At 48.0% G+C, this 22,780-nt stretch overlaps 1 protein-coding gene across 5 annotated transcripts in view; it reads left to right on the top strand.

The window, feature by feature from the left end:
• Positions 1-7,115: 7,115 nt before the first annotated feature.
• The window catches only part of PDE8A (phosphodiesterase 8A), a 135,975-nt gene continuing 120,310 nt past the window's right edge, over positions 7,116-22,780 (top strand). For 2 of the 5 annotated variants that reach the window (XM_044760791.2, XM_044760782.2), the window contains exon 1: positions 8,987-9,336. In XM_044760791.2, coding sequence (XP_044616726.2) covers positions 9,136-9,336 — 201 coding nt within the window. In that variant the 5' untranslated portion in view covers positions 8,987-9,135. Of the gene's footprint in view, positions 7,284-7,622; positions 8,167-8,986; positions 9,337-22,780 lie in introns of those variants that run through there. The other 3 variants (XM_070494708.1, XM_070494709.1, XM_070494712.1) reach the window with 3 other exon arrangements.

The following is a 22,780-nucleotide window of genomic DNA, read 5'->3' as shown; positions in this document are numbered from 1 at the left end:
CTCCGCCGGCCAAACCCAACCCGAAACCCGGGGATCAGAGGAGTGAGATGGAAGGGAATGGGCTGAGGTCCCAACAGATCATATATGGAACAGAAACATGTAAGATGAAGAGCAACAGCATAGAATTCAGGGTCAGCGGGGCCTGCGTTTGTGTCCTTATTCTGTGATCTGTCTCAAGTGTTGTTGTGAAGGCTCAAAAGAAAATTATTATAAAGAGCCTTAGCAGAGTGGCCAGCAGCTTAGAAGGGGCTCAATTCCTGAACAAACCCAGCTCCTTCCTCTCAGTTTAGGGTCTTCGTAGTTTCTCTTACCTCTACCTAGAATGTTCTTTCCTTTTTTTTTTAATCTCATTACTTCTGATTCATCCTCCTAGTCCAGATATGACATTTTTAGTCGCAAGAGACCAAAAACTAGACCCAAAGAGGCTTAAGCAAAAGCAGAAGTTATTGCTTGTTAAAGCATAGTTCCGACCTCAGGTATGGCTTGATCAGGGGCTCAACCAATAACATCAACACTCATTAACTCTGGATTGGCTCATGTGCCCATGTCTAAATTAATTTCTGTGGCCAGGGAAGTGGCCCTTGCTAAATACTCTACCCAAATAATTTGAGTTGATACTAAGGGTGACTGTGGTTTCCCAGAGGAAAATCAAGTACAGTTATAAGAAGGATGAATGGGTGCTGGGCACGAAAAACTGCTGTCAACTCATGTCTCAGCTCAGGGAAAACTTCCCTGTGCTCCCCCTCTCCTGTGCAAGATTAAGTCATTTCCTACCATGCCATACACTCAGGGCTCCTTGTACGTCATGGCACTCATCAGCTTATAATTATCCTCTTGTGAAATTGAATGATGCCTGCCTCCTGCCCCAGATTACGAGCTCCATGAAGGCAGGGGCCGTGTTGTCATCACTGTATCCTCAGTGTCCCGCCCAGGGCCTATACACGCTAGACACGCAGTAGATTCTACATGAAGGGATGAATCTGGGACCCTGGTTAGGACAAAGGCCAGCCTGTTTCCTTCACTGTTTCCAGCTGCATTTCACCTGGGCCCAAACCTCCCTACTCAGAAGTCTTGTCTTCCCTGCAGGCAGCCTCGAGGACACTTACACAGGACACACCTCCCCAGAGAAGGGAGTGACGATTTCCCATGGGAGCTGGGAGGCCTGACACCCAGAGCTTTGGGCGAGTGATTCAGGACATCAGAAGCGACTTGATGAATCAGGAGAGGAGCCCAGGGAAAAAGGAGGGCCACTCTGGATTTAGAGCTTTAAGAGGAGTGATTCACGACCGTTGCGGCTGACGTTTAAACAGCCCCAAATACTTTTGGTAACCAGTGTGCTGCTTTGCATTTTCCTTCCCATTTATCCTGGGAGTGAGGCAGCCCTCAGTTGCTCTGGAGTATCTTATATTTCACTTTCTGCTTCTCAAGCATCAGTGATGCTTGGCTCCTCAGTTTCCTGTATGTAACTTACTATTGCCAAAGCTTATTTTCACGGAAGCTCTCGCACAGTAGAGACAAGTCGTGCTTTGGTGTCAGATAGGGCACAGTTTGCAACCCAGTTCTGCCATCGGGTATCTGTGTGACCTAAGACAAGTTGTTTAACCTCTCTGAGCCTCCATTTCCTCTCCAGTATAGTGAGGATAATAATGCTGACCTCGCAGGGCTTTGGGGAAATTTAGATGGGACTGTTTCTGTGTAGTGTGAGCTCCAGATTTAGCTCACGCTATGGTGGGATGGTGGAAGGAGCGGGAAGAAGCACGTGTGTTGTGTGAGGGAGGAGCATGGGGAAGCCACCGGGCTCTGGTATCTCTCTGTTCTGCTCAGGGCTGTGTGAGTCTGAGTCTTCAAGAGAAATTTGGTGGACAGAAGGGGTCCTTTCCCAGAAAGGAACTCTGCAAGACACAGGGCACAAACAGCGTGGCTTCAGGGTCTGGGAGACAATGTGAGACATCACGCATGCATGCGTGCGTGTGTGTGCATTCGTGTGCATGCATGTTGGTATGTGTGTGTGCAGGGGTCATGAAGAAGGTGTAAGGTGACCAACCAGCCTGGTTTGCCTGCCACCAGGGTTTCCCAGGATGCAGGACTTTCACTGTTGGAACCTGGAGAGTCTCGGGCAAACTGAGACACAGTTGGTCACCCTGTAAGTGTGCCTTTTGCCTACTTGTACCTGAAACCCAGGGGACTCCAGGGCCTCAGCTTTCCCAGAACCAGGGATAATGACGGGGTGACCTCACTACCTCACCTCAGACCCACCCTCAGACACTCCCAGAAACACCTGGGTGACGCTCTGCAGGAGCTGGCGGCCTGCATTCGTGGAGGGGGAAGAGCCAGCAAGATGAGGCTTACAACCACCATGGTGACCCCAGGTGAGGCCCGGGGAAGCTTGGGTCCCGTATAAGGGCCAACCCAGGACCTGGCACTTAGTGTGATTTCGTCACTATATTTTCTAATTGTCATTGCTAGTCTACAGTAGCAACGACAGATACTTTTTTACTTTGAATCTGGCCACTTTAGAGAAATCTTTCATCTTAATAATCTTTGCGTTGATTTCTAAGTATCCTAGACATAAAGCTATGTTACCTGCTATGAAAGAGAAATTTGATCTCCACTTCCAGTATCTGCGCTCCAGTGTCTAAGCCACGTCTCATTGCACCTGTCAGAACATCGAGACGGTACCAGATCACAGCAGCCCTCGTTACTGCCCTTTGTTTTATTTCTGATTCCATTAATTACCCTCCAGTCGAGTGCTTCTTGGTCTTGGGACACTCCTTGGAAGTAGACCCGCCGAGTTCCAGCCCTGGGAACTGTTCTTCCCTAGTAAACATCCCCACGGTTCTGAGCTGGAAATGAATACACTGCAGTCTATTAAAGAAATGTCCTATTTTTAAAAGAGTCTTTATAAAGGATGGGTATGGGGTTTTATTAAAGACCTGCACCAGCCTTGGTTCTAAAAACCTCAGTGTCTTCATCTGTAAAGTGGGGGCAGGGGCAGAGGAGAGGGAGAGAGGCTAGTAACCACTTCAGGGGCCGCCATGAGGATTAAGTGAGCTCACGCACAGGAAGTGATTAGCAGAGAGCCTGACACGTCAGTCTGGCAGCTGCCACTGTCGCAGGTCCTATCTCGTGGATGTCTTGACACACTGGACACACTGCTCTCCTCCTCAACACTCCCCCACCCCCAACACTCCCCTGCTGCTTCTCTCCCTACACACACCGGAAGAGTGCACTTCTCAGAGGGGTTGGCAGGACCAGCTACAGAATTTGTGCAGCCCAGTGCAAAATGAAAATGTGGGGCTCCTTGTTCAACAATTACTAAGAATTTCAAGATGGTGACAGCAGAGCATTAAACTGAGAGTGGGGGGCTGGCCCGGTGGCGTGCAGTGGTTAAGTTTGTGCACTCTGCTTCAGTGGCCCCGGGTTCGGATGCCAGGTGTGGACCTAGACACCACTCATCAAGCCATGTGGTGGCAGGCATCCCACACATAAAGTAAAGGAAGATGGGCACACAGATGTTAGGTCAGGGCCAGTCTTCCTCAGCAAAAAGAGGAGACTCGGCGGTGGATGTTAGCTCAGAGCTAATCTTCCTCATGAAAAAAAAAAGTACAAGAAAACAACTTAAAAAAATGAAAAAGAACGAGAGTGGGGTCCTTCTAAGCATGAGGCCCTGGGATTAGGGTCAGATACCCCCTGGAACACTCCAAATTAAGAACTTAGGACAAGGAACTTCCTCGCCATGGTGGGACCGAGAGTGCAGTTGTGGGGCTGTGCAGGTGGAAGCTGGGGCTCCTGGGGCCGTGATCCAGGATCATAGCAAACCTTGTCTGGAGAGTCAAGGGGTCAGGACCACACAACAGTCCTAGCGACCTCTGGGTCTCTGGCATCTGGGTCCCTGACACTGAACTCCTCTTGCCCTTCCTGTTTTTTTGGTAAATGAACCAAAAAATACCTACCTTTGCCAAATTAGTGGAGTTGGGTTTCTGACACTTATAACCAAATATAGCAGTGTTAGGAATTTTGGGCTTTATCCAGCAGGTGGGAGAGGATTTGACCCCCTTGCCTGGTGGGGAAGAGTGGATGGGGCCAAGGAGCAGGGCACGTGGGGCAGGCAGAGGGATTGAGTGCCTCGTTGGAAGTGGGAGTTGAGAGTGCAGGAGTTAATAAGGTCATTTTGAGGAAGGGAGGCCACACTGGGTTGTCAATCCTGGGCTCCAGGAAAACCACAAGTGCCAAGGTCTGGAGCCTAATAAAGGAGAGAAAGGCAGGTGCACACCTGAGCTCCCGAGATGGAGGACAGGGTCCTGGGGGCTTACTCCTCCACCATTCTGGCCTCTAGGGGGCGCTGCTCCCTCCCTACAATTGTGGTCCAAGCGGCATCACTCAGTCCCTCCCTTATCTGCGAAAAAGGCTGGATCACTCAGACACTTTACTAAAGGCCTGGGAGTGCCAAGAAAAATAAAGATAAGGAGGCCTGTGAATCTGGAGAAGATGATCAAGAGAGGCCTTGCGTCTGGGGCTGGCCGTATCCCCCTTTTCCATGGGCAGAGGGGGGTATCCAGGGAGTTCCCTTTCTCAGTGCCTCGGCCTCAGCTGGGTTGTCTCTGTTTTCATTTCCCCTCATCCCTCCTAGAGCTAGGGTGGGGGTGGGGGGTATACCTATCTTTTCAAAAAGCAATGCAACTTTTAGGAGTCCATCCTACCGAAAAAAATGTATCTGAAGATGTTTACTGCAGCCCTGTTTGTGACACTGTAATAGGTGTGTGTATGTTTAACATAGAGAAGGTCTGGGGGGCCAGCCTGGTGGTGTAGTGGTTAATTGCGGGGGCTCTGCTTCAGTGGCCCAGGGTTTTGCTGGTTCAGATCCTGGGTGCGGACCTCCACACTGCTCCTCAAGCCATGCTATTGGGGCTTCCCACATAAAAGAACTAGAAGGACTTGCAACTAGGGGATATACAACTATGTACTGGAGCTTTGGAGAGGAAAAAAAAAAAAGAGGAAGATTGCAACAGATGTTAGCTCAGGGCCAATCTTCCTCACCAAAAAGCTATTACTTAAAAAAAAAAGAGAGAGAGAGAGACAGGTCTGGAAGCATGTGGTTCAAACTGTTAGCAATAGTTACTTCTGTGAAGGAGGGGAGTGGGGAAGAAAGAGACCTTCCTTTGCCTCTGCATACTTTATACACTTCTGTTTAGTTTGATTTTTTTTTTTTTTGAGGAAGATTAGCCCTGAGCTAACTGCTGCCAATCCTCCTCTTTTTGCTAAGGAAGGTTGGCCCTGAGCTAGCATCCATGTCCATCTTCCTCTACTTTATATGTGGGACGCCTACCACAGCATGGCATGCCAAGCAGTGTTATGTCCGCAGTGGGATCCCAACTGGTGAACCCCCGGTCGCTGAAGCGGAATGTGCGCACTTAACCGCTGCACCACTGGGCCGGCCCTAGATTGATTTTTTAAAAACTATTTTTCCAGCACGTATTCATGTATAATTATAGAATGTAATTTAAAACTGATGCTTTAAAAAAATCACATGCAAAGTTTCAAAAGTTAGAGAAATGAACCTGTTGCAGTCTCCTGCTCTCAGTTTGCAGGGGTGTTGGTGCTCATGGTCATTTCCCTTCCTCCCCTATTTTCAGCGGTCTGGGGCAGGCCTGGAGGACAGTGGCGTTGAACCGGCCCAGGAGAAGGTGGAGGGCAATGGTGCAGGGGCTCAGGAACACTCTAGGCATTTGACGTCAGTTAGCCTGTTGAATCGGTGAGGCAGATATCACTAATCCTAGATTTACAGCAGAGGAAAGCCGCTCAGAGACGATGTATGGCACGGCTGGGATTCAGACCTCAGGGTGCCGGAAACTCTCCCACTTGTGGCTGCTTCCAGCCCAGGCAAGGGGGAAGGGAGAGAGAGTCAAAAACTGGGTGCCAGTAGCACAGTCTAGAACGCTGCCCCCCGGGTGGAGAAGGAGCAAAGCCAGGAGAGGAACAGCTGCACGAAGATCGAGGTGGAAGAGGGGTAGAAACAGAGGAGGTGCGGAGTTTAGAGGAACAAAGCCGTGTGGGACCCCCTATCTCCACGTCTCTAATGAACCGGTGAGGTGGGGGTGAGGACTGTGGAGTCCTCTGGGAATGGACTGTGGCAGTAGGGGGGCTGGGCCCAGGCTGGCATCTGTCCCTTGGTTTGACTCCTTTCCCAGCCCTGCTGACCTCATGCCTGAGTCCTGGAGTGAGAACTGAGGTCGACATTCCGCTACAGCTCTGAGCCTTGTGGAGGTCAAGCAGCTATGCTGGGGGTGGTTGGGGGGAGGGGGGGACCTTGCACCCAGGCGGAAGGGATTAGGGGTGGTGGTGAGCACATGGCACAGAATTTCGGGGTGCCCACATGGCTGGCGTAGTGGGGGTGCCTCTCCTGTAACAGGACTTGGATTGTTCATGAGCTCCTTAGACACCCCAAGTAGGTGGAATCTTCACAGGGGCCCGGGAGTCCTGGGTGAGCCCGTGCGTGGCACATGCCAGGAAGGTTTGGGGTGCTTCCGTCACTGTGACCCCTTTTGTGTCCACTATCACCGAGGCCTAGGGAAACTGGTTTCACAGGGTAAATAAGTGTTCAGGGACCACAAGGTGTAGGTTTTGGCTGGGGAAGGAGGGGTGGGGTGGAACTGATGTCAGCAGTTGAAGCTGAGATGGGGGGCCTGTGACTTCATGGAGGGTCCCAGGCTGAGCCCCTGGGTGTGGAAGAAAGGGAGGGGGAGGGTTGCTCTCTGTGACTCCACCTTTCCTGTCTGTTCCTGTATCCTTCTCAGTCTTAGGTCTTCAAGTCTACAGCCCCCAAGTTGCACAGCTGGAAATCAGTCAACGCTGCTATCCAGCAGTTCCCCGGGAACAGAGAGGGTAAGTGACCAGCTCAGGATGGCAGAGGGCAGCCCAAGGGTCCAGCGAGGGGAGCGGGCAAAGCGCCCCCAGCCCCCTAATCAGCGCAGGGCTCAAGGATTTCCAAGAAGAGGCCAGGACGCTGAGGTCCTGCCTGCGAAGGGAGGGCCGGGCCGGAGGGCTGAGAGGGTGGAGCGGCCTGGGCAGGCAAGGTCACCGCGCGGAGGCACCAAGGCCGGACTTGTGGGCGAGGCGGGAGGGGCGGATAGAGGGCGCGATAGGCTCTCCTACACTCTGGTGGTTCAAAGCGTTCTCTTCATGAATTACTCTTTATTCAGAAAGGTCTGGCTGTAAAAGTTACTTCGTGCAATCTGCAGAGAGGCAGACAACATTGTACAGTGGCGGTGGAACGAGGGGTGATGGTAAAGTCCTTCCCTGAGCCTTTCAGACCGTCCTCGCGGAGCCGGGGACACTTTTACCAGGCGGGGAGGCGGGAACATTACTGCGGCTCCACGTGCTCGCGCTCGATCGTGGAGTCCCGGGCCAGCGGCCGCCCCGCTGGGCCAGAGAAGAGCGCGAGGGGCGCGAGGCTGCCCGCCGCCCCGGGAGACCATCTGCGGGACCCTGGCCCCGCAGCCTGGGCCGCAGGCCTGGCGCGGCGGCACGACTCCAGCCCGGAGCCGGCCTCCGGGTCTTTACAGCGGCCGGGTCCGCGGCCGCGGAAAGGCAGGCACCGGCCGCGCCGGGGCCCAGCGGACTGCGAGCCGCAGGGGGCGGGAGCGCGGGCGGGTCCCACGTGGGTCGCTCCGGGTACGTGATGGACAGACACCCAGGGGCGCCACCTTCTAGCTGACGGGGAGAAGCCCGAGGCACAGAGAGGTTAAGTGGTTCAACCAAGGCCGCACAGCGAGCTGGTGGAGGTGTGTGGGGGGGCGCAGTTCGGAGAGCGTCTGGAGTCTTCACGGCCCCAGCCTGCTCGGCGGACACCTGGTTCTGCTTCCGCAAGCAAGGAGCCTTTGCAGGCTCGGGCACCCGAGGGCGCCCAGTGCTTCGGTTGAGACAGGAGGAGGGCGGCGCCCCCCGCCTGCAGCGCAATGTGGCTTCTCAGCATCGCCGCCTCCCCGTCGCCGGTGCAGCCCGCGCGATGCTCCAGGTGCTGGCGCGCGAGGGAGCGCACGTGGACGGCGCCCGCTTGGGGCCTGGAGCGCGGGCGCCCTCGTGGCCCTCTCGCCAGTCCCCTCCGTCCCCCTCGGAGCTTGGACCACCGGGCTCTTTAATGGACCAGAGCTCCACAGCTCAGAGACGGTGAGCGGACCGAAGCCACGCAGCTGCTAAGTTACGGAGCCGGGATTCGAACCCGGTGCTCTCGGCTGCGGCGGCCCCAGGCCCGAGGGAGAGCCCTCCCGCCGGAGACGGCCGCGTGCCCTCGGGCAAGTCCCTTTCCTTCTCGGGGCGCCGGGCCGCGCGCCCCTCCCGTCGCGGCCGCGCATGCTCCGTGGCGGCGGCGGCGGGCGCCCGGCTGCTTTGCATTGACGCCAGCAGCCGCTGGAGGTCACCGCTGGGGGCTGGGCGCGGCGCGCTGCCCGCAAGACCCGGCGCGGAACTCGGAGGCGGAGCTGCGCCGCGCCGGCCGAGCGCCGCTGCCGCTGCCGCCGCGCTTCTCGACGGCGCGGCCCCAGGCCCGGCGGGAGCCCGGGTCCTCGTTCCCTCCCGGGCGGCCGCGGCCTCACCGAGTCCCCCGACGGGCCGCCCTCAGCCCCACCCCGCGGCGGCGACAGCGTCCGGCTGGCCTCCCCGCCGCCGCGCTCAGGCCGGCGGCATCTGTTGGCGGCGCGGCTAGGTGTGGGCCGGCGGAGGCGGCGGCCGCGGCGGGGAGCTCGGCGCCCCGGGTCGCTGGCGCGGCGCGGCGTCGCCGGCTCCGGGGCCCGGAGAGCGCAGTCTCCTCCCCGGAGTTCCCCGGAAGCGCGGCGCGGCCGGGCGAGCGCGGCGATGTGAGGGAGGCGGCCGGCGGCGCCCGCCTCAGGAAGGGCATGTTCGGAGGGGCGGCCGCGGTGCGCCGCCCGCCCCAGCGCCCCCTCCGCGCCGCCGCCGCCGCCGCCGCGCCCGCACGGCGATAAAAGGGGCGGCCGCGCTTCCGGACGCGAGACCCGCGCTTGCCGCCGCCCGCCCAGGCGGCGATGACACGGCGCCCGCGGCGGCCCCGAGGCGCCGGGCGGGCCGTTTGCTGAGCGGATCGCGGCTGCCCGCCAGCGTGTCGGCCGCGCGGCCGCCGGCATGGGCTGCGCCCCGAGCATCCACATTTCCGAGAGCCGGGCGGCGGGCCCCGGCGGCAAGGAGGCCGAGGACGCGCCGGGCCCCGCGGCGCCGCCGCCGCCGCCTGGCGGGCCGTGCCTCCCCGCCGGCCAGAAGACGCCCGCCGCGCCCGGGGCCCGCGGCGCCAGTCTCGCGGAGCCGGAGCTTGGCGGCGGCAAGAAGGTGAGGGGCGGCGGGCGGCGGCAACTTCCCCGCAGGGCCGGGCGGGGCGCGCCGGCCTCGGGGGCTCCGGCGGCCCGTCTTGTGGCGGCGGCGGCGGCGTCGGGCCTTGGTCGGCGCGGTTGGCCTTCCGCTGCTGCCCGGGCCGCCGCGGCGGGGCCGGCGCACATCCGACGGCGCGGGCGGCGGGGCCCTCGGTGGGTCTGCGCGAGGCGCGACGGCGGCCCCCTCCCTCGGAGCCAGGGCGGGGACCCCCGGAGGGCGGGTGCGCCCCTGAAACGTGGAAGCGGGTGGACTTTTGTTCTCTCGGTTCCCGCGGTGGAGGGGCCGTACTGGCCGTCCTGTTTGGTTTGCCCTCCGTCGGCTTTGCATATGCACAGAGTGGCAGTTTTCCATTTTCTTTGGGACGATTAAAATGTAATCGGGAACAGCTTCGGCTTTGCTTCATTGCCCGTGTGTTTGAGGTTCCCGGTTATTAGCATACGTGTTGTAAAGCACGTGTAATTAGAAAATACTACGAGGAACGCGATTTTTGAAGCATTCAGCAGGACAAAGTTAATTTTTTATTAGGCAGTCTTCCTGGGACGTCCTGTGACTGTTCTTTTTACATGGCGTGTCCTCGCCAGCGCGTGTTGCCTTGGCTTATGTTTTGTCAAAGTTTCTGGGCTTCGTCTTTGTTAAGGTTTTCTAAAGGAACGATAAGGAAAGAGAAAAAGGAAAAAAAGGTTCATGAAGGCACAGAGCGGCAGCTTTCCAATTCTCTGATCTGAAATTTCAGAGCTAGAGTTCCTACGTTCATGTTTTCTTAAACTCGGGCAGAATAATCTGGGGCGCGTGGCCACAGATGGTTGAGGATGGTGCCTGACATCGCTGCTGCTTTTTAGAAGAGTCGTTTGCAAAATTGTCTTAATTTTCTGGCTTCCCGAACGCTGCTTGACCTCGCAAGTTGGAGGGATGTAGTTTGGTTCACTTTGCCTAAAATTTCCAGCAGTCGTCCTAATAGATAGTCTGCATGAAAGTGAAGTCTTTTTCAGTGTTGCATAACGGAGGTTAAGTGCTATCCCGGCTCCTCCAGATACGCTGCAGGAAAATTCAACTTTGTTCTCATTATCAGAAGTTGGAGTCCTTCTACAGATTCCTTGAAGAAACCTGTGATGGTTTTAGACTGTAAATCCAAGCTGCTCTCAATATCAGTGTAACGTTTATACATGAAGCCTATGCGACTGACTTAAAAAAATAGTTAAGAACATTACACAAAGTTGAATATGGAAACTTTAAGAGCTTTCAAGTTTTTGTTCCATATCTAATGTTGGTGATCTTGCACTAACTAATAGTAAACTTTTAGGTCACTAAATTAGCTCTTTTAGAAAGAGGCCCTTGTGTCTTACGGGCCTTTTTGTGGCTGTCCTGAAATTCCCCTAGGTGTCCTGTAAGCATCTGCTGTGCAGCAGGTCGCTCTTCTGCTCTCCACGGTGCCTGTGTGTCCCAAGTTTCTTAGAGTCTGAAATACTCTGTCCTGTTGTCAGACCATTGTCTCGAGTTGGGGCCCAGAAAAATAACAGACATCATTACAGTGCTTTATCCAGTGTCATGCCTATAGTAGGTTATTTAAATACAAACATTCATTTATATAAATAAATTGAATTTGTGTTTGTATTGTTAACTGAATGATGAAATTTTTTGAGTCACTGGAATTTGATTGCATAAAACCTCCAATACAGGCTTTAAGGTAATATTAGTATTTCCGGAGGAAGAGTCAGATTATAAATAACACCACCACAACCACAGAAATAATAGTCCCGTGCTTGTTATTCACAAACTGTAAACGTTGATACCACATCTCAGTTACAGATATTTGTAATTAGGCATATCAGGTAATAGGGCTGAGGTAAATAAGGGAATGAATCTTTTAAAATTAAGATATTAAATATGCCCTGGCAATTTAAAAATACATGTTTAGGGAAGAAGATAAACTTCCAGCAATTTAAGAAAATCAAATTATTGACAATTAATTTGAGTTCCTTTATATTAACATATCAAGATCTAATTTTAGTTCATTAAAAAGTATTTTTCCTTAAGAGTACAGTAAGTCGGTATATTGTTGAGTGAATTTCAACAAGAAATACATTGGGAGATGTTTTTGTTTACCTGTAGCATATGGTAAACACCAGTTCATCACAAAACTTGGGCGATTGATAATTAGTTGCATTTTCACTTTAATTAAGCAGTGTGTCCCCTACACTGTAGTGTATCCCGCATGTGTTCCCTGAAACAGTTTGTGGGCTGTTAATAAGTATTAGATAAAAAAAGGTCCACGGTCAAATAAATTTGGGAAATACTGGCTCAGACTGAGTTCAGTAGATTTCCTTCATGCATGATTTGTCACAAAACTTAGTTTCCTAAAATACACTGAATCTCCAAGTGGTGTTTAGACTGTGCAACATTCCCCAAACTTCTTTGGTTGTGGAGCCCTTTTATTGAGGTCTGTCTTAGGCAGGCCATGAATCCTAGTGTGAGATACCCGTATTCAAAGTACAAGAAATAGACTTAACAGTAAAACTCAATAAACGTAATTTGTTTCTTAACGAACTATTCCAAAGGTACTCTAGGATCTTGTAATACATTGGGCTGGGTCATCTGTATGAACTTATTTAAGTATTACTAAAAATACTCTGTTTATTCATTTCAGGAGTTACAGTCTGTGTGGTTACAGATAATGAATGCTGTGTTGGATTTGAACACTTACAGTTTTGTTTTGTTTTTAATCAGGGTGAGCTTTAACTGTAACATTTCAATATTTTCTCTTCAGGCTTTGGATGGACCCTGTTTTGCCTTTGCTTAGCTAGGACTTGAGTTGCCCTTGAAAGATTTGAGTGTGGGGGCAGGAGTGTCAGAAGAGACCCTGTGCCCAGCCTTCCTCCCTCGGCGCACACACCCAGTGCACGCTGATTGATGCCCTCCTCCCTGGGGTTGTGAGCGTGGCAGTCTCATCTGGTTTGTTCACTGCTGTATCCCCCACACAGTAGGCCTTCACAAACAATTGTTGAATCGGAGAATTGTGTGAACCAGACTGTGGAAGTGGAAAATCCACCCAGCCCATATAAAGAAGAAATAGAAACCAATTTTAACTAGAGTGGAGGCTGTAGAATTTGGATTTGGTTTGGCAGAAATCTCTGATTGTTGCTCCTTTAGAGCATTTGTACCCAGGGAAGAATAGATTTCCACCCTGGTGAGCAGAGTAGGTTTCCCTCTGAAGATGTGAGGGTTAGCGCAGCGGGGTGGGTGGTACACAACAGGTGACAGGTAGTAGCGCGGCCACATGCTAACTAACCTCTGCCCGAGGGTTCCTGCCTTGGATGCCCATTCCAAACCCTCTCTGATGGACTCTCCATCTTGTCCATCTCTAGTCTTTCCTTCTGTCATTCTCTTTTCCTCACCTGGTTTTCGCTTATTTTTCACCACCTTCCCCTTCCCCTTCTCAGTCTTCCTCCTGCCATCCCACCTTCCTCCACAAAACTGGCCAAACTAACCATGGTAGTCAACTAAAGTTTAGTGATTTCTTAGTGCTTCTTAGCTGTGGAATAAAATTTGTTGCCTGCTCTTAATGTGTAAAGCGAATTAATCACATTTTTGTATTTCCCTAAACTAAAGCAAATTTGTCTTTGTGTGTGATCTGGTGGACTTTTTCCCCTGCTAAGAGTCATTGACCATTGGTAGATTATGTGGGATTAATGAAAGTTTCCCTATGAAAGTGTAGTTGAGAAAATGAGACCTGACTTTCTGTTTTTGAAATAAGTGACTGTAATTTATCTCTGGAGCTCATGCGCTGTGAGTTCTCTCCTCTTTCTGTTCTTATGTCTGTCCGTATATAGAATTGTATTACCTTGCCGGGTCTAGCTATAAAGATACTGCTTTTTACATTTCCTTTAATGCCTATTATATACGTTAAAAACTTTGCATTTGTGTAATATGTGTTTTTAGTGCTTAGTATTACTACCACCATAACTTTAAGTGTGGTTCTTAAGATAGATGTTAAGAATGTCGCAGCTCTGTAGCCCAGACCTGCCCTGGGCTGGCCTTGACCCTCTCCTTCCTGAAATGACGGTTGGGATGGGGCCTGTGGTCCCTTCTGGCGCTAATCTTCCCTGTGAAGTGGCTTATGACACTGGTCTTCCCTTGGATGCCTTGCCCATTTGGATTGGGTTCTTCCCTTGGTCCAAGGTCACTGGCTTCAACCTGGTTTCTCAATACAGTGAGACAGTAGGAGGTGTTGGACTCGGAAGTTCTTAGAGTGCAGATTATTCATATTAGTAATATCTACCATTTCTTGGATGCCTTCTCTGTTGTAGACACTGTGCTGGATGCCTTACAGATGTTATCTCATTTAATCCTTGTAACCCTAAGAGGTGGCTGGTATCATTTTCTTTTGCAGGTGAGGCACCTGAGGTTAGAATTTCGCCCAAGGCCATACACTTAAACTGGGATCACACCCGTTGTTTCTGGCTCTTGTCCTGCGGTTGTTGCTCTCTGTTAACCACCTATCTCTGTTACATTTCCCATTCTCTGGCCTTCTGCTAGGCTACAGGTGTTGCAGGTCCACCTGGGTTTTGAGCAGGCATCCTGAATCTGCATTATCAGGATTTGTTAAGTCTTGATTACTGGGGAAATTTGTTCCAGCCCTACCTTAGATTCCCGTGTTTGTGGGAGTTGCAGCCGTGTTCAGCCCTGTCCCAGTTAACTCCTGAAGTCAGGCAGTCTTCTAAGGGCCTCTAGTCTGCCTTCACTCTCTGAAATGAGTTGGTAGGCATCCCTTGGGAGTTCTTTCCTTCTCCCTCCTGGTAGCCTTCCTTAGCCGGGAGCTCCTTGGAGCCAGTTCTTGCCATCCACCTTTGCCTGGAGGGCACCCCCTGCCCCCTTGTTAGTCTTTCTTGAGCCCCTGGCTGTACTTGTGCTCTCCTATCTCTGCTCTTGTGACCTTCCTAGCCCCCGTCTTGAGCTTCCTGCTGGATTGTAGGCCACTTGAGGGCAAGCACTGTGTCCTAGTTTCATTACAGTTCCCAAAGTGGTTGGCACACTAAGTAAATATTTGGCTAAATACACCAGTCTCTAAGGCTGAAAGGGTTTTTATTCATGTTCTGCGGGTCTAGCTCACCTTGTTTAGATTTCACAAAAATTGTTGGGGTATTTGGTATGTGTTTTAACAAAAAGCCAAAATACCCTGAAGCCAGTGATTAATCTGTGGGGTGATTAGTAAAGCTTTTGCCTCTAATTTTGGCGGTGTTAGAGTTGAGCAATGTTCCTGGGTCCCTTCCTTCTGTTCTACTTTTGTTCTGCTCTGGTGAGGAGAGTGGTGGAACATCTTGTCAGAGAGCTGTTTTGACAAGTTTTGTATTGCAGCTTCTTAGCTAGGCATCGTGTGCAGTTTGCCCGTCCACGCAGACAGGAAGGATGTCACAGATTTCCCCGAACTTTGAGGATGGCCTCAAAGAACACGGGGCGGCAGGGGTAGGGGTGGGGGTTGTTGCCAGTGCTTTTATTCCATATCAGTTGGAAATAGCCCTTCGGTCTGAATTCATGCTCTTACTGTCTGTGTGTGTCTCCCTTTCACGTCCTGCTAGTGAGGACAGCAGCTGCTGTGGCTCCTCTCACTCTGCTCGTGGGACAGCCCAGAGGGCCCGTGGCACATCAGCACTTTCCGTGTTGTTTTCAGATGTTTGGAGTTGATGGCAGCTCCCCAGGGAGGTGTGTTTGAAAGAATACGGGAGGAGTCATTCATTTTAGGTCCATCTCTATCAGGTACTGGCTGTGTGGTGTCTTCCAAGTTCTGATCCTGAGTTTTCTCAAGCAGAAAAGGAGACTAGAATACATGGGTTTTGGTGAGGATCACTTAAAGTAGTCTGTGTGAAAGCATTTTCTGAATTCCAAGGCACTGTCACATGTAAAGATGGATCTTTTTCTTTCAGTTAACTTTCTCAATGACAAACTTTGCTCAAATATATCTGCTTATTTTTTAAAGCAAATCTCTCCCTTTTAAAAATATATTTTTTGTCTTTTCTCTAATAGTTTATTGTGAAAAATTTCAGACGTTAACAGCAAAGTTAAAAGAATTTGCACCCGTGTACCCACCACCTAGATTCTGCAGTTCACCTTTTCCTTTATTTGCTTTATCACATCTCTCCATTCTCGTATCCATCCATCAATCCATTTTATTTTTGGATGCATTTCAAAGTAGGTTCCACACACCAATATACTTAACCACTAAACAGTTCGCTATGCATATCACTTACTAGAGTTCAAAATTTGTTTCCTTTTTCTTTGAACAAATGTATACTCCTGTATAATGCAAATCTCTGTCAAGATACAGAATGTGTCTATCACCTCAGAAAGTTCTGTGCTCCTTCCCCATACCTACATCCGCCCACCAGCAACCACTGTTCTGATTTTTTTCCATTATAAATTATTTTTGCCTATTCCAGGCTTCATATAAATAGAATCTTAAAGTATGTATTCTTTTGTGTAAGGCTTCTTTCACTCAGCATAGTATCTTTGAGATTCATCTATGTTGCATGAGTCAGTAGGTTGTTCTCTTTTGCTAAGTAGGAGTTTGTTGTATGACTAGATCACAATTCACGTATCTATTCTCTTGTTAGTGGATACTAGGGCTGTTTCTAATTTTTGGCTATTAAGAATAAAGCTGCTATGAATATTCTGGTATAGATTATTTTGTGGACATGTGCTTTCATTTCTTTTGAGTAAATACCAAGAAGTAGAATTGCTGGGTCAGGATAGTTATGTGTTTAGCTTTTTAAGAAACTGCTTGACCTTTTCCCGAGATGGTTATACAGTTTCACATTCCTGCCAGCAACCTATCATAAAAGTTCAGTTGCTTCACAGCCTTGCCACTGTTTGGTGTTGTCAGTCTTTTTAATTGTAGCCATTCTGGTGGGTGTGTAGTGGTATCTCATTGTGGCTTTGATTTGCATTTCCTTGATGGATAACAATTTTGAGTACTTTTTATTCGCTTATTGACCATTTGTGTAACTTCCTTTTTGAAGTTTTTATTTTAACACTTTTTTATTAAAAGGAAATATAAATATCATCACGACCTCTGGGTAAAGAAAGACTTATTAAACAGGTTATACAAACCCTTACCATAGAGGAAAGATTTGAGAAATTCAACTGCCTTAAAATAAAGCGGTTCTCATCAAAAGAGAGTGAAAAGAAAGGAAAGCCGTAGACTGGAAGAAGGTACTTGCAATACATAATACCAATGAAGGATTAATATCCAGAATATGTATAGAACTCCTACAAGTCAGTAAGAAAAAGAGAAAGAAATAACAAGTGTTGGAGAGGATGGGGAGAAAAGGGAACCCTCACACACTGCTGGTGGGAATGCAAACTGGTGCAGCTCAATGGAAAACAGTATGGAGATTTCTCCAAAAATTGAGAATAGAACTTGCATATCATCCAGATGTTGGACTGCTGGGTGTTTATCCAAGAAACATGAAAACACTAATTACAAAACATATATGCACCCCTATGTTCATTGCAGCATTATGCATAATAGCCAAAATGTGGAAGCAACCTAATTCCCCTCAACTGATGACTGGATAAAGATGTGGCATAAATATACAATGGAATACTACTCAGCCATAAAAAATGACAAAATCGTGCCATTTGTGACAGCATGGATGGAGCTTGAGGGTATTATGCTTAGTGAAATAAGTCACAGAAAGACAAATACCATATGATTTCACTCATGTGAAGATAAGCACCTAGATACAGAGAACAGATTGGTGGTTACCAGGGGTAAAAGGGTCCGGAGAGGGTGAAAGGGGTGAAGTGATACATGTGAATGGTGACAGATGGAAACTAGACTTTTGGTGGTAAACACAATACAGTCTCCAAAAGCTGAAATATTATGATGTACACCTGAACTTTACATAATGTTATAAACCAATATGATCTTAATAAAATTAAAAAAGTAAGAAAAAGACACTTCACTTGAAAACTAGGCAAAGACTTGGACAAGCATGTCATTAAAGAGGAAATCAAATGGCTGATAAACTTATGAGATGTTCAGTCTCATTGGGGAAATGCAAATTAAAACTACCAAGAAATAACATTTTACACCTACTAAATTGGCACACACTGAAAAGCCTGACAGTATTTGAGGAACTGTTCAACACTGTGGGTAGAAGTGTAAATGGGTTCAACCACTTGGGAAAGCCATTTCATTACCAAGTAGAGTTGAACGTGTGACCCTATGACCTAGCAATTCCACTCCTAGAAACTGTTACACCTGTGAACTGGAAACTTGTACAAGAATGTTCATAGAAGCATTGCTTTTAAGATTTTTTTATTTTTCCTTTTTCTCCCCAAAGCCCCCTGGCACATAGCTGTATATTTTTTTAGTTGTAGATCCTTCTGGTTGTGGCATGTGGGATGCCGCCTCAGCATGGCTTGATGAGCGGTGCCATGTCTGCCCCCAGGACTTCAACTGGCAAAACCCTGGGCTGCCGAAGTGGAGCACGTGAACTTAACTGCTCGGCCACGGGGCCGGCCCCCAGCATTGCTTTTAATAGCAAACTTTTTGGTTAAATCTAAATATCTCCCAACAACGTAGTGGTTGAATAAGTTGGGATGTGCTCAAACGAAGGAATAACCTTACCGCTTTGAAAATGAATGGATTATAGCTGCAGGTGTCAATGTAGATCAATTTCCAACACTGTTGAGAGGAAGAAGTTATAGAAGAATTTATAACTATGATTTTTTAAATTTAAAGTTTAATAGCTAAACAATAAATTATATAGGAATATATATAATGTACACATAGATATTAAGGCCATAAAGAAAACCGGAGAAATAATTACTATAAAATTCAGTTAGGCAAAGAAAGTTTTAAGGACTAAAGTGACTCTCTGGTTATTTTGGGTGTGTATAGAGGATATGGGAGGGAAGACACCAGGCCTTGCCCTCAGGGCACAAGTAGTCATCTCTGGAAAAGTGGGGCAGGCTTCTGACTTGGGAGCGATGGTAGCACCTGAGGGAAGAAGTGGGTGTTCTGAGAACAGGCAGGAGCTTGGTCTGGATTGGTCATAAGGTGCAGAGAGGGGGAGGGGCTTGACCTGGCTAAGAAGACTGGGAGGACCTGGATAGGTAGAGAATGGAGGATGTGTACGGGGTGGGGCATGCTGGCTTGTTCTGCAGACTGTGAGGAGGCTGACCAGGGATGGGACGGAAGGCCTGAAAGCCAGGTTGAGAAGTTTGAAGTCCATCCTGTAAACCTCAGAGAACTCCCAAAGGCTTTTCGTTTTCAGCAGGGTAGTCATAGGATAAACATATTTTATGAAGATTAAGTTTCAGAGGAAATTGCAGTGGGTGGGGTGAGGAAAAGCTAGAGGTGGGGCACTACCCAGGGGGCTGTTGCCGTGGTTCGGGCTCAAGGTGTGACCGGTATAGCTAACTAACTAACTTAGTGCGGTGGTTTGGGAAAGGAGGGAGTGAGTGGAGGAAGAGCTTACAGGCTGGAGGACAGAGTGGGTTTGGGGAGTGAGGGATGAGGGAAGTGGAGGGTGACTCAGAGGTTGGGGTTTACCAGCTTAGACTGACTGTGATAACAGGCCGCAATTTGTACCGTGCTTTATGGTTTACCAGGTGCTATTTTTATACTTCGTCTCATTTGATGTTCCCCAAACTCCTGTGAGGTAGGAAAGAGGGAGTTTATTTTCCTTGTTGAAGACCTAAAGAAGCAGAAGCTTAAAGAGCTCAAGTGACTTGCCCAAGTTTGTGGTGACCACTTACAGAAGCAGGTTCACTGTAATGGCATAGGGTAGAAGCCAGACAAAAAAGTTAGGGTTTTTTAGAAAAACCTTTCTTGTCTCTTGGTTCTGGACTTATTTTATAAAAGCAAACTTTTACTTGTGATGTTCATTGTAGAAAACTTGAAAAATATGGAAAAGAACAGGGAACACTTAAATTGCACAGTCACTTAAATTGCTCAGTCAGGAGATAGCTTCTCATAAAATGGTGGCACGTTTCCTTCCATCCTTGTAGATGACTTTAGTTGTAATCAAAAAACAGTTTTTAAACAGTTTTGTTCTTCAGTTTTAGGAAAAATTTAGCTGTTATTTCTTCAAATGTTGCCTCTCTTCCCTTTCCTCGTTTCCCTTCTGTAGCTTCCTCCAGAGGATGGCATTCAGACGCCTCTCGCTCTGCTCCAGGTCTCTTCACGCCTCCCTTTCCTTGCCCTCTCTGGGCTGTCGTCTGGGAGGCTGCTTTCGCCACTCTTCCAGCTCACTGATTCATTCTTCAAGGTCTACCAGCTATCTAGCCCACTGAGTTGTTACATTGGACAGATTTTGTGTTCAAGATTTATGGTTTGTTCTCTTCCTAACTGCTTATTCATGTTTTTTTGGTTGCAGCATATTACCTTTTTGAGGATACTAATTATACACACTTTAAAGTCCTATTCTGATTGCTGTTTATTTAAAACATTTTTTTTTGAGGTACAAATGCAGTTAGCAAAGTGTACAAAATCTTAAAGTGTACGGCTTGATAAAATTTTACCCACGTATGCTGCATGTAACCACCACCCAGAGAGAATATTCCAGCACTCCAGAAAGCTGCCTTGTGTCTGTTCACTGCTTTTAGTATTTATCACATTTTCTTATGAAAATCTCAAATATACAGCCTTCTTGAGGGGACTTTACAGTGAACCCGTGTGTACTCAACTCCTCTATTTTACGTTAGCATTTTACTATACTTGCTTTATCACGTACATCCTTCTGTCCATCCATCTCCTTTCTCTTTGGTGTGCTTTAATTGCAGACATCAGTACACTTTCCTTAAATATTGCAGCTTCTGTATCATTAGAGTTCAGTATTTGTTTAGTTTTTTTCTTTTGAGGTAAAATTTACATACAATGAAATGCATGAATATTTATTGTACATTTGCCAAGTTTTGTCAAATGCGTACACATACCTGTGTAATCCAAAACTCTATCAAGGCATGGTACGTTATCATCACCCCAGAAAGTTCCCTCATGCCCCTTCCCAGGCAGTCTCTCCCACTGACCCTGCAGCAACCCTTCTGTTTTTTCCCCACTATAGATGACCTTTGTTCTGGAGCTTCATATAAGTAGACTCATGTAGCAGGTACTCTTATGTGGTACTTCTTTCACAGCATTATGTTTTGAGATTCATGTATGAGTAGTTCATAGTATTGTGACTATTAACTTTTTTCTTTTAAAGATTTTATTTTTTCCTTTTTCTCCCCAAAGCCCCCCGGTACATAGTTGTATATTCTTCGTTGTGGGTCCTTCTAGTTGTGGCATGTGGGACGCCGCCTCAGCGTGCTTTGATGTGCGGTGCCATGTCCACGCCCAGGATTCGAACCAACGAAACACTGGGCCGCCTGCAGTGGAGCGCGCGAACTTAACCACGCGGCCACGGAGCCAGCCCCTATGACTATTAACTTTTAAAAGCCCCGTGGCCGCGTGGTTAAGTTCGCGCGCTCCGCTGCAGGCGGCCCAGGGTTTCCCTGGTTCGGATTCTGGCCGCGGACATGGCACCGCTCATCAGGCCACGCTGAGGCGGTGTTCCACATGCCACAACTAGAAGGACCCACAACTAAAAATACACAACTATGTACCAGGGGCGTTTTGAGGAGAAAAAGGAAAAAATAAAATCTTTAAAAAAAACAAAATAAGCAAAAAAAATTGCCCTCTAGAAAGATGTGACCAAATTTTAATGCCACAGGGGCAAATGAGAATGCTTGTTATGCTTTTGACAATCTGCTTATGAAAGAGTGGTAATTTAATTTGAATTTATTTCATTTATTGTTTATCCTTTTTTCCCCTAAGTGTGTTTTAAACTCTTGGATTCCTCCCTTTTCTGTGAATTATTGTTCCTGTCTGTTGCTTATTTCTCTGTGTTTTAGAGTTTAAAAAATTTTATTTATAAGGGCTTTTTAACATGTTTGGGAGTTAAGTTTTGATCTCTCATGCTTATTGCAAATCTCTTTGTCTAGTCCTTTTCTTTTTCTTGGATGTGTTTTTTTAATTTCAATTTTAATTTTTTGCTTGAAGAAGATTAGCCCTTAGCTAATATCTGTGCCAGTCTTCCTCTACTTTATATGTGGGTCGCTGTCATAGCGTGGCTGACAAGTGGTGTAGGTCTGTACCTGGGATCCTGGGCTGCCAAAGTGGAGCATGCCGAACTTAACACTATGCCTTGGGGCCAGCCCCCGGGTGTGTTTTTTTATTGTGAACACTTTATATTTTTATGATATCAGATCTTGCACTTTTCCTTTTATGTTTTTTTTCCATTTGCTTTATACAACATCATCTTTTATTACAGAAGCAGTACATATATATAGGAAATTAGCAAATGCTGAAATGCAGTTTTCACTACCTAGAGATCATTTGTTGTAAAATGTTAGTATGTATTCTTCCAGACTTTTTCTATGTATACATATGCATTTTTTCACTGAAATTAGATCATATAGTACATACTGGGTTTTAAAAAAATTGTGGTAAGGTATACATAACATAAAATTTACCATTTTAATCATTTTTAAGTGAGCAGTTCAGTGGCATTAAGTGCATTCACGTTATTGTGCAACCGTCATCCATCTCCAGAACCTTTTCATCTTCCCAAACTGAAAACTCTATACTCATTAAATAACTCCTCATTCTGTCTCCCTCCAGCCCCTGGCGGCCCCCTTTCTCCTTTTGACTACTCTGGGTGCCTCATATAAGTGGAATCATATAGTATTTGTACTTTTGTGACTGGCTTATTTCACTTAATATGATGTCTTCGAGGTTCATCCATGTTCTAGCACGTATCAGAGTTTCATTCTTTTTTAAGGCTGAATAATATTCCATTGTAGGGATATACCACATTTTGTTTATCCATTCATCCATTGATGGATGCTAGGGTCACTTCCATCTTTTGGCTATTGTGAATAATGCTGCTATGAACATAGATATATAAATCTCTTTGAGTCCCTGCTTTCAATTCTGTTGGGTATATATACGCCCAGGAGTGGAACTGATGAATCATATGGTAATTCTATTTTTAATTTTTTGAGGAACCACCATGAGTACATACTGTTTTGCAGTGGACTTTTTTCAGCAAATAATCTGCACATTTCCAATTTAGTAGTGTGTTTTATCTTACTTAATACCCATATCATACCATACGGATATCCCCTATCATCCCAGAAATGTCCCCTGCATTGCATCTGCTTGTTATGACCCTTACATTTCTTTTAACTTAGTGCATCCCTTGCCCCCTTTTTTTTTTTTTTTTTAACACTGGCTTGTGAAACAGACCTGCCCACTTTGTCTCAGCTTCTGGATTTGTCTGATTGCTTCCTTGTGGTGTCATTTAGCTTTCCCTCTACCTGCTTTATTTCCTATAAACTAGAAGTTGTATCTAAAATG

Source organism: Equus asinus, chromosome 2 (assembly GCF_041296235.1).
Source record: "Equus asinus isolate D_3611 breed Donkey chromosome 2, EquAss-T2T_v2, whole genome shotgun sequence".
Taxonomy (NCBI): Eukaryota; Metazoa; Chordata; class Mammalia; order Perissodactyla; family Equidae; genus Equus; species Equus asinus.
This window is presented reverse-complemented; position numbering and strand designations above follow the sequence as displayed.